At 35.1% G+C, this 12,416-nt stretch overlaps 1 protein-coding gene across 1 annotated transcript; it reads left to right on the top strand.

Annotated features, from left to right (window-relative positions):
- The first annotated feature begins 625 nt into the window (after positions 1-625).
- Positions 626-2,026, top strand: LOC145950021 (uncharacterized). Its single transcript, XM_083060934.1, has one exon. The coding sequence runs from the start codon at positions 626-628 to the stop codon at positions 2,024-2,026; it is 1,401 nt and encodes a 466-aa protein (XP_082917060.1).
- The last annotated feature ends 10,390 nt before the right edge of the window (positions 2,027-12,416 follow it).

The raw sequence follows: 12,416 nt of genomic DNA, 5'->3' as shown, positions 1-12,416 counted from the left end.
AGGGCCATAGCCGAGGAGACGAAGAAATTGTTGACAGCTGGTCACATCCGGGAAATCCAATACCCGACGTGGCTAGCAAATGTGGTGATGGTACGAAAGAGTAACGGAAACTGGAGGATGTGCACAGACTTCACCGATTTAAACAAAGCCTGTCCGAAAGATTCATACCCGCTGCCCAACATAGATTGTCTAGTCGACAACGCATCGGGGTATGAATTGTTGAGTTTCATGGATGCCTACTCAGGGTACAATCAAATTAGGATGCACCTTGCCGACAAAGATAAAACAGCATTCATAGCAGACCAAGCCACTTATTGTTACAAGGTGATGCCTTTCGGTCTGAAAAACGCGGGGGGCGACATACCAGAGGCTTATGGACAAAGTGTTGGCCGATTAGCTAGGAAGGAATGTGGAGGCATACGTGGACGACATGGTCGTCAAGTCGCCTAGCATATGTCGGCATTTTTTCGACTTACAAGAATCATTCGACACTCTAGCGCTATACCAGCTCAAGTTGAACCCTGCGAAGTGCTCTTTCGGTGTCCAAGCAGGAAAATTCCTCGGTTTCCTATTGACTCATCGTGGCATTGAGGCAAATCCTGATAAGTGCTCCGCGATTATCAATATGAGAAGTCCTGCGACGATAAAAGAGGTCCAACAGTTGGCATGGAGGATGGCTTCCCTCTCTCGTTTCCTTTCAAGGGCGGCGGACAAGTCGCTGCCTTTGTTCCAATTCTTGAGGAAGAACGATCGTTTTGCATGGACAAATGAATGTGAAAGAGCATTCGGCGAACTCAAGCAGGCTCTCACCTCACCGCCAATCCTCTCCAAACCGCAAGCCGATCTCCCTTTGCTGATGTATTTGTCAGCATCCGATAGCGCCATCAGCGCGATCTTAGTACAGGAAAGAGGTAACTCCCAATTGCCCATTTATTTTGTTAGCAGGGTATTACATGGAGCAAAGGTTCGTTATCAAAAAATCGAGAAGTTAGCCCTTGCAATACTGGTTACAGCGCGGAAGCTGAGACATTATTTCCAGAGTTATGAGGTGGTAGTCCGAACAGATCATCCGATTAGGCAAGTGTTACAGAAGCCCGACTTGGCAGGAAGGATGATGAAGTGGTCTGTAGAGTTATCAGAATATTCCATCAAGTATGAGCCGAGAGGAGCAATCAAAGCTCAAACGCTAGCTGACTTCGTGATGGAACTAACCTCACCGGCTGAGGAAGACAGTATTGAAGAGACACAGTGGATCCTATCGGTGGATGGAGCCTCGAACCTTGGAGGAAGTGGAGCGGGGATCGTCTTGGAAGGGCCGGGAGGTATTTTGTTGGAACAATCATTGCGATTTGAATTCCGAGCAAGCAATAACCAGGCCGAATACGAAACGTTGTTGGCCGGTATGGCATTGGCGAAGGAAATGGGGGCGACGAGTTTATCAACACGAAGTGACTCCCAACTGATCACGGGGCAGGTAGCCGGCACCTTCCAGGCAAAGGACCCTCAACTGGCTAAGTACCTGGAAAAGGCTAAGCTCTTATCGGAAAATTTTCGAGAGTTCACACTTAACCACGTACCACGAGAACAAAATTCGAGGACCGACTTGCTCTCCAAGCTTGCAAGCACGAAGAAGCCAGGAGCTACTCGGTCAGTTATCCAAGAGACGCTAGCACAACCAAGTATAAACGAGGCGCAAGAGAACGTCCTATTCATCCAGGAAGAGCTTAATTCGTGGATGGGACCGTACATCGCATATCTAACTTGGGGGGAATTACCGGGAGACAAAAGGGAGGCATTTTTGGTGCAAAGGGAGTCGGCCAGGTTCGTAGTCATCAACGAAAGACTGTACCGAAGGGGCTTTAGCTCTCTTCTCTTAAGGTGTTTGACCATGTCGCAAGCACAGAGAGTGATGGAGGAGGTACATAGTGGAATGTGCGGAAGTCATATCGGAGGCCGAGCTCTGGTGTACAAAGTTGCCCGCGTAGGGTACTTTTGGCCATCCTTGAGGAATGACTGCGTCAACTAGGTCCAAAAGTGTGACGGATGCCAAAGACACGCAACCTTGCACCATTCCCCAGCTGAACGGCTGCATTCAATATTATCCCCCTGACCTTTCCACAAGTGGGGGATTGATATTCTCGGTCCATTTCCGATCGCAGTAAGGCAAATGAAGTTCTTGATAGTAGCTGTTGACTACTTCAGAAAATGGATCGAGGCGGAGCCAGTTGCAACCATCTCAGCAGAGAAGGTTAGAGCGTTTCTTTGGAAGAACGTGGTGTGCAGGTATGGAGTTCCTCAGATGCTCGTGTTCGATAATGGGACACAGTTTGCAAGTACGAGAGTCCGTGTTTTCTGTAAAGAGGTCTGCATCCGAATGGCATTTACTTCCGTTGAACACCCACAATCTAACGGCCAGGCAGAGTCGGCCAACAAGGTAATCCTTTCAGGTTTGAAGAAGCGTGTCCAAGACTCAGGCGCTTCTTGGGTGGAGGAGTTACCCAGAGTGCTATTGTCATACCACACGACTGTTCATTCGTCGACCCAGGACACTCCTTTCAATGTAGTATACGGAATAGACGCCATGATCCCGATTGAAATTGCAGAGCCATCAGTACGTACTACAGCTTTTTCGAAGGAGGAATCCGACCAGGGAAGACGAGTGGACTTGGATTTAATCACAGAAACAAGAGAGAGAGCAAGGATAAATCAAATAGCAGCCCAGAGACGAGCAACCTTCAAGTACAATACAAAAGTCATCCCCAGAGACTTCGTTGTAGGAGACCTCGTGTTGAAGCGTGCTCAGCTAACTCAGATGAGAAACAAGTTATCACCTAAGTGGGTCGGCCCCTACAAAATTGATGATGTGGTAGGCAAAGGAGCTTATTGACTGAGGACCTTGGATGGAGGGATGATACCGAGGACGTGGAACGCTGCAAATTTGCGTTTTTACTATAGCTAGTCTCTTTATCCATTTGTATTAGGTGCACTCTTTTTCTAACTCAGTATTTTGTCCCCGTAAAAATATGAGGGCTTTTTGCTGAGAAGGTTTTTAACGAGGCACCACCCTTTCAATTCTAATAAATGTCATCTCATTGTTTTCTTTCATGACTCCTAACATGTGTTATTTTAAAGGCACAAACTCATGATTGTCGGCCAAAGTCCGACTGGACGAGTATAAAAAACTCGAAGACAAACTCGTGATTGTCGGCCAAAGTCCGACTGGGCGAGTATAAAAAACTCGAAGACAAACTCGCGCTTGTCGATTATGTTTGTCGGGATTTAACCGACTATATTCACCATTTGATTATTTGATTTTCTATGCATTGTGATGGTCGGGATTTGACCGACTATATTCACCGTTTGGTTATTTTAACTCACTGTTATGGTCAGAATTTGACCGATTGTACTCACTGTTAGAAAAAATTTGTTATTTTTCTAGTCGGAATTTGAACGACTAGTTTGCATTGATTTTCAAATTTTAACAGAAATTTTTTTTTATTTTAATACTCGGAATTTGGGCGACTAGTTGCATTGATTTTCAAATTTTAACTTTTTAGAAAAAATTCGTTATTTTTCTAGTCGGGATTTGAACGACTAGTTGCATTGATTTTCAAATTTTAACTTAGAAAAAATTCGTTATTTTTCTAGTCGGGATTTGAACGACTAGTTGCATTGATTTTCAAATTTTAACTTAAAAAAAATTCGTTATTTTTCTAGTCGGTATTTGAACGACTAGTTGCATTGATTATTGATTTTCAAATTTTAACTTAGAAATATTTTTTTTTATTTTTCTAGTCGGGATTTGAACGATTAGTTGCATTGATTTTCAAATTCTAACAGAAAAAATTTGTTATTTTAATACTCGGAATTTGACCGATTATATTCACCATTTGGTTGTTTTAACTTGGAAAATATCCGACGCATTGTGATGGTCGGAATTTGACCAACTATTTTCACCATGATTATTTTAACTTGGAAAATTTTCCAGTGAAAATTATGCACAAACGCAACGAATCAATCAACTTGTACCAAGAAACAACTCGTAGAATTCATAACAAGATCCAAAAAAGGAAAGACTACAATAGTTCTTAAAACAAGTGACAACAAAGGAGAGTTAAAAGAAAAGTGCAACATCCAAAAACTCAATCATCATCGGGGGGATCCACGAGTTCGCCATCCACGATCTCCTTGAAGTAGCCAAGACCTTCAAGGTCAATGTCAGCATGAAGAAACTTTACTTGGCTCTTGGCAGCGTCGAAACCTTGCATAAACTTCTTCAACGAATCCACCTTTACGGCATGAAGGTTAGCTTGTAGCCTTTCAACCTCTGCCTTCACCAAGGTTAGCTCTCTCTCAGAGACTTGAGCCGCATCCACGCTTTGGTCTCGGACTAACTTGATCTCTTCAAGCTCCTTCTCGAAGTTCGATCTCTAGGAGGCTCAAATCTTCCTTTCATTGTCGAAGGCACGCCGACCTTCAAGCAGCTTATCTCGTTCAGAACTCACCCACTGAAGATCCGCCTTACCCTTCTTCACGGCTTCTTCGAGAGAATTGATTTGTTTTCCCTGCAGCTTGATCTCTCGGGCCATTTCGCGAATTTTATCTTCATTAATAAGAGACAAAGCGGAGAGACGATTAGTCAAAGACTCAACCCCCTTTGCAATTGAAAAGGGGCTCATTTTTTCTAAGTCCTCCTTATCGCCCTCAAGCAGATCGGTGTTGCGGATGTGAGATGAATGGTTAAACTTTTCGTCCCAGAAGGACAACAACTCTTCCTCACCCTACAAAAGGCCACTGGACCGCTGTGAACCGCCGCGCACCACCGTAGCTCAAAACGGAGCACTCAAGGCCGCTGGAGAAGAAAATATGCAAAAAAATGCAAATAAGTTGAAATGAACGGAGGCCGCCCCTACTTATAAAAGGCCAACGGTCGCGCGTGAGGAGGGAGACCCAAAGGATACGACGCGCGTGGGGCGTTACAACCCTCAACCTAAAGGGAAGCGGGGCCCACAACACTTACTTTGGCAACGGGTCCTGCCACGTGGCACCACCATTTATTCACACCCCTGCAAAGCCGCCTTGGCAATCAATGCCTATCCCTTCTGGGGGAAGTTGAAAAGACATACCCTCTCCGACTCTAGCAAGCTGCAATTCTACATTGTGACGCGCGCCTCGACCTACCACCGTTGACAACCAAAGCAACTGCTGCCCTAGTCCGCGTCGGATGCCGACCCATATAATACACAATCATCCAAGATCAGTCAGAACCCAGACAGTTTGTCCCCGAAAAAGTTAATCGCCCATTTGTCGATTAAACCCCCTTGTGCAGGAACCTGGTCGGCTATATTCCGACCTGAGCCTATCCCAGACATAACTAAGCCCTCTCGCCTTCTAGGCTCAAGACTGTAAGGCAAGTGGACCGTCCCGGTCGGATGCCGACTATTGAAGGTAGCCTGACTAGACTTCATTACATATAGAAGACCGACTAAAGCTTAGGCTAACACTACAAGAAAATTCGGTATTTCAGACGGCAAAAATCCGTGGGAAATGCCCAAAATCCGTGGGTAATGAGGCATTTCCGACGGATTACCGACGGACACTAATCCGTCGATAAATTGGTCATCTGAAATTTACCCACGGATTTTTATCCGTGGGTAACTTTCCCACGGATTTTCCCACGGATTTATCCGTGGGTAATTTCCCACGGATTTATCCGTGGGTAACTTTCCCACGGATTTTCCCACGGATTTATCCGTGGGTAATTTCCCGAAATTATAATTTTTTTTAATTTTAATAAATTTATTAATGTAACAACCCTCATATTTGGCCTCTCAAGGGTTCTATTTCACAATATTTCATTGTTTAGTGTATTTTATCCTTACTTGTGCAATTTCTGGGAAACTTCCCAGAGGTCACCCATCCCTGTACTACTCCAGGTCAAGCACGCTTAACTGTGAAGTTCTTATGAGTAAGCTACCGAAATGTATATGTATGTTGTCAGTATAACTTGTACAAATTCACGTCTACTTATTTTTATTTAAAATTATAATTTAAATTATTTAATTTTATAATTTATAATGATAATATAATTTAAAAAATTATAAATATTTATTTAATACATACTTATAAATTAAATTTTAATATTTTAAATAAATTATTAATTAATTTAATATATTTATTTACCTTAAATCAAACATATAAAATTCAAAAAATGTATTTATCCTTGTTGTTTTTTTTTTCTAATTATCAACTATTAATAAAATACTAACTTAAAATCTTATCTAATTATATATAATATTCTCATATCAAATTTAAAATCAGATATTAGTTATACAAAAATATTAAGATCATATAGTAAAACCAGATATTAATTATACAAAAATATTAAGATCATATAGTAAATTATCAATAAGATTTTAGTTAAATAATTTAAAATAATTAATATTTCAATTATATTGTTAATTCAAAAATAATTTATTCCAAAACTAATTAATTTTTTATATTAATTATTAGTAAAATTCAGTAACTTTTAATTTAACAATTAATTAGATCGATAAAATTCAACACACGCCATGAGTTACTAAGCGGAATAACTTTACCAAAGAGTTATTTTATAAGTTATCTTAAAAAAATATATATATAATTCAAAAAATATATTTATCCTTGTTTTATTTTTTAATTATCAACTATTAATAAAATACTAACTTATAATCTTATCTAATAATATCATAATATTTTCATATCAAATTTAAAACCAGTTCTTACATTTTTGACAAATATAAATTTGTCTGAAATATTTCATCAATAATATAGCTTTTCCTACAAAAATTTTGTCATCGAAAATATAAATTTTTCAACGGATTTAATTTTGTTTTATAAGAAATCATCTTCGATTAATATAACATTTTGTATATATGATTTAAGAGTAAAATATTTTTAATAACGGTTGAATTTACAAAATTCACATTTAATATAAAGTTATACGTCATCTGATTTTGTCTAAAAAAATAATAGATAATCATACCCTTAACTGATTTTTATTTTATATATTCTAATTTTATTTGTAATAATATGATTATATATTTAAATAATTTAATTTTAATAATTTTTTAAGTATATTTTTGTCTTTTCACTTAAAATATTTGAATTTCCATATTTCAATTTGAATTATTTTTTAAGTATATTTTTGTCTTTTTGTCTTAAATTTTTGAATTTCTATATTGTAATTTAAATAATTTTTTATTTCTATTATTTATTAATTCTTTTCTTTTTAAATGTTTTATAACATTATTAAAATTTTATAATTTTAATCTCTCTAATTTTATCTTACTTTTTATTTTATAAATATAATTTGGATTATTCATTTTATAATTAAATTAATTTTTTTAAATTTTTTATGAGTTTACATTCTAAGAATGTATTGAAACTCCTCAATTTTGAATTTAAAAAAAAATATTTTTTCACAGAATTTCCCACGGATTTATCTGTGAGTAATTTCCCACGGACTAATCCGTGTGTAATTTCCCACGGATTTGTCCGTGGGTAATTTCCCACGGACTAATCCGTGTGTAATTTCCCACGGATTTGTCCGTGGGTAATTTCCCACGGACTAATCCGTGGGTAATTTCCCACGGATTTTTTCGTGGGTAATTTCCCACGGATAAATCCGTGGGAAATTACCCACGGATTAGTCCGTGGGAAATTACCCACGGATAAATCCGTGGGAAATCCGTGGGAAATTCTATGAAAAATTATTTTTTTAAAATTCAAAATTTTATTAAATAATTATCCTATTTAATATTAAATCAATCATAATTATGTAAATCAAAACAAGTTCATTCATACAAAATAAAATGTCATACATAACAAATAAAGTTTAGGAGTTTAAATTTAAAAATAACATATAGTACGATCAGTAGTAGAATTATAACATAATGTCTAATAATCAGAATATTCATGTTGTTGCTATCTAATAATCAAATATTGAGGAATTTCAATACATTCTTAGAATGTAAACTCATAAAAAATTTAAAAAATTTAATTTAATTATAAAATGAATAAACCAAATTATATTTATAAAATAAAAAGTAAGATAGAATTAGAGAGATTAAAATTATAAAATTTTATTAATGTTATAAAATATTTAAAATGAAAAGAATTAATAAATAATAGAAATAAAAAATTATTAAAATTAAAATATAGAAATTCAAAAATTTAAGACAAAAAGACAAAAATATACTTAAAAAATAATTCAAATTAAAATATAGAAATTCAAATATTTTAAGTGAAAAGACAAAAATATACTTAAAAAATTATTAAAATTAAACTATTTAAATATATAATCATATTATTTCAAATAAAATTAAAATATATAAAATAAAAATTAGTTAAGGGTATGATTATCTATTATTTTTTAGAGAAAATCAGCTACAAGATGACGTATATTTCCCTTTATCTATTACTATACATATTCAAACAACTATATATTTAACTATTTTTCTTCTATTCATTTTCTCTGTCTTTATCTCTACTTTCTATATATAGATTCATTGAAGTTTTAAATACTCATATTTATACTCGTTACTTTGTATTTTACTGATTTACTTAAATATAAAATTCAGAAATCAATAAAATGTAAAGTTAAGAAATTACTACAACTTAAAGAGAGATTTTTAAATCAATCAGTTATTAGGAACAAAAATAATTATTTAGTGTAATTATTTTAACTTTAATGTTTTAAGTTTTAAATAAAGAAGATTTAATCTAGAAAAAATTCCATTAACCCCTACTTGAAGTTTTTCTCAATAACGTCATACATATATCTCTTCTCAAATTTTTAAGTGAGTATTAATTTTCTTATTTATTTATTTAAGTGGCACATACAACTACTTATATAAGATAATACTGTTTATATACTATTAAGAGAAAATAATTTATTAATACAAATATCAATAATTAAATGAGATTTGATCTCTTATTTCATTATTTCAACTTTTTTGAAATTTATTTTAAATATCATGCACACTGTGATTTAAAAAAATATATTAAATTTAAGTAATAATTTTAAAAATGAATTGAAAAAAATCTTATTTTCAAAATTGAAGATCAATGTAAGTTTTTATCAAAATGACATAGTATTGGATGTAATTTAGAAATAAATGATAGATACATATATATGATTTGCAGAACATAATTTAACTTTTTTCCCCCTTATTTAATTAATAACGTTATTTTCAAAGAGATGAGTGATTTTTAAAAATTAAAGAAAAGATGTGTTATTCTTAAATTTGAACGTCATGTGTTGGTATTTTTCAAGATAAGTAACAAAAAACACATTTACGCTAATTAGCTTATAATTTATAATAACCTAAACATATAATTATATATAGGTAATATAAGTCATACCTCACACACTTTGATTTATATTTATCTTATTTATATTTTGAAAACACCCATATAATAATGAAAATATTATATAGTGCATTATTGTGTGTATTGATGCAATTAGGATTGGTTGCATTTGAAAAATAATTGGCTTAAATTTTATTTAATAATTTTAGACATGGGAAACTCCATCAGAAATTTCAGACGGATTTTAATCCGTGGGAAACTTCGTCAAAAATTTTAGACAGATTTAAATCCGTGGGAAATCCCGTCGAAAATTTCAAACGAATATAAATCCGTGGGAAATCCCGTCAGAAATTTCCCACGGATTTAAATCTGTGGGAAATCCTGTCGAAAATTTCCCACGGATTTAAATCCGTCGGAAATTCCGTCGGAAATTTCCCAGAAATTCCGTCGGAAATTCCTTCATGTAAAAATCCGTGGGAAATTCCGTCGGAAATTTCCCACGGATCTAAATCCGTGGGAAATTTTCGACGGATTTTGGTCCGTGGGAAATTTGACTTTTTCTTGTAGTGAAACTCCTCTATTTGGGGCACCCACTTGATTAGAGCAACTCAATGGACGTCCGACTGAGGGCCTAACACGGTCAGGAACTCGACCTTGAGCCCTCTCGCCTTCTAGGCTCAGGACTGGAAGGCAAGTGGACCGTCCCGGTCGGATGCCGACTACTTAAGGTAGCCCGACTAGACCTCATTGTATGAGGAGGACTAATTGGAACTTAGATCGACCCTCCCCGTCGAGGGCATTGGGTCTATATCCGAACATATCTCGCTTGCCTAACTCGGTTGACAACCGAGTATATCCCCTAAATATTCCCAGTCGGTCGGGAACCGAGCCCGACCCTCTATATTGGCATCATCTCCCTCGAATATCTTGCAGATAGGAACGGTTGAGAAAATCCCTATATTCTTGGGGCCCAAGAGGCCCATATGCAACAAACTATATAACCCAAAACCCTAGAGCGAAGACGGTAGATAACACTTTTGAATGCTCTGGCTTTAAGGCACGATCTAGGAAAAAACCCTAGTCCACCCTTTGGCCAGAACAATTTTATAATTCTAAAATTTAAAATAAGATTTTATTTATAGATTCTTAATATTTAATATATATGTTCTTGTTAGAAACACTCATCTTGTCGTTCCTGCTAACTAGTCTTCTAAGTCTTAAGTGCTGACTGAATCCTCCTGTCTCTGAGTAGTAGGGAGGGTATCTGTAAAGACACTCCGATGTTCAAGTAAGTATTTGGTATAGAACAATAAAGACTTATATTTAATAATGATACCTGTATTTGTCCCATCATGTGTGTGTATTTATAATGATGCATTTGGGCCTGATGGGCCTTCTATCTTGGGATACGTGTAATTAAGGTTTATGGTCTTTTAGTTTAGCCTTAAGTGTTGATTTAATGTAGCCCTTATTGTTTAGTTTATTTCTAATAATCTTGGGGTGCCACGAACCTCTTCGATGGACCTTGGGACTGAAGGAATACTCGGTTTATCTTTAGGCCGGGCCTTGTCTAGTGTTCTTTGGTGGTGTCTTGGCTTGGTTCGTCTAGGTTACCCCTTCGGCCTTTGTTTGGGCTGATTAGGGATGTTCGGTTTGGGTACTATTTAGGAGAGGTGGCTTTTGGCTATTGTTTGGTCATACCAAAGGGTGTATTAGATTTTGGTTGCCCTCCGACTAGGTCTGAGGGCCGAAAGGGGTCTTCAGTCTTGGTAGTGACCGAGAAGAGATGGGCGTATGCCCCACATGTACAATAAATATAAATATATATATATATATATATAATTTTAAACTATATATAATATAATATTTAAGTTTAATTTTTGATAAAATATAATAATGTTCATTAATAATAACAAATTTATATATAAAATAAAAAATATCAAATTAATATAATATAAATATAAAAATAAATATATATTAAAAATTGTAAATTAATATAAATTATTAAATTATATTTATGAAATAAGTATGCAAACTAAATTATTTTAATTTATGCATTTTTTATTAAAAAATTAAATTAAATTTAAATATATTTTTTTTTAATTGGACTACTTAACTGATTTGATTGGTTTTTATCGATTAATCGGTTTTGGTCAATTTTAAATTGGTTATACGGTTTCTGGTCAATTCGATGTAAAACAATTTCTTGAACTAACTAATTCAATTAAGAATCGATTTCCAATTCAATCAATTCAACCAATCAATTTGGTTCGATTTTTACAACTATGCTATATTATGCGATAATGTGGGGTGAGAAGAATTTGTAATAATGCAGGGTGAACAAAACCTTTCAAGTAAACGGGGTAACTTTTTTCTTGATTAGTGGAATGATCAAAAAGCTGCAAATAATGAAGTGTAAATGACTCCAAATAGCATTTTGAAGCTCTCCTTGAATTGATGCAAAATAAAGTCACGACTTTGAATTTTAAGTCTGAAAGAGAATGTAAATTTTGAATTTGCAATTGTGGACTGAGCTTTCAATTTATTGTTTCTTGAAGTGTGACTGTACGCTGTACCTTACACGCTGTACCTTACAATGACGAGGCACGGAGTGAGTTGCGGAGGTGCTGAGGTGTGGGTAGAAGGGCCAATTAGACAGAAGTAGAAAAGAAGAAAGGGAAAAAAAATATTGGACCTTTGATTAAGATATATGATATATCTGACTGTGGCAAATTTTTTCCAATGGTGCGAGACTTGTGAAGATTTCCCTCTTCAGCATAAGTCCTAAAAACTATATAGTTTTAATGAAAAATAACAAGGTCGACATTTTATACAAGTGTCTTCATTTATATTCAACAACTGATAACATTCAACTGTGAAATACTTTGTTCGATTTCAATTCACAAACTTCAACCTATATTTTTTGAGCCTCTTAATTTGTGTTGAAAATAAGTTTGTAAAATATGATTCAGTTCCATTCACACTAAAAATTGGCTCATCTTGAAAATTGAATTGAGTTTGATAAGAACCCATTTTTTAAGTTCAAATTTGATTTGATTCTAAAT

This window comes from Cajanus cajan, chromosome 7 (genome assembly GCF_000230855.2).
Source record: "Cajanus cajan strain Asha chromosome 7, NIPB_CcT2T_4, whole genome shotgun sequence".
NCBI classification, from domain to species: domain Eukaryota; kingdom Viridiplantae; phylum Streptophyta; class Magnoliopsida; order Fabales; family Fabaceae; genus Cajanus; species Cajanus cajan.
Note: the sequence above shows the minus strand (reverse complement) of the source record. Positions and strands in the feature narration are given on the sequence as shown.

What these genes read in the sequence shown, in the direction of transcription:
- LOC145950021 (XM_083060934.1), top strand. Translation starts at nt 626, where the DNA reads ATGAGAAGTCCTGCGACGATAAAAGAGGTCCAACAGTTGGCATGGAGG.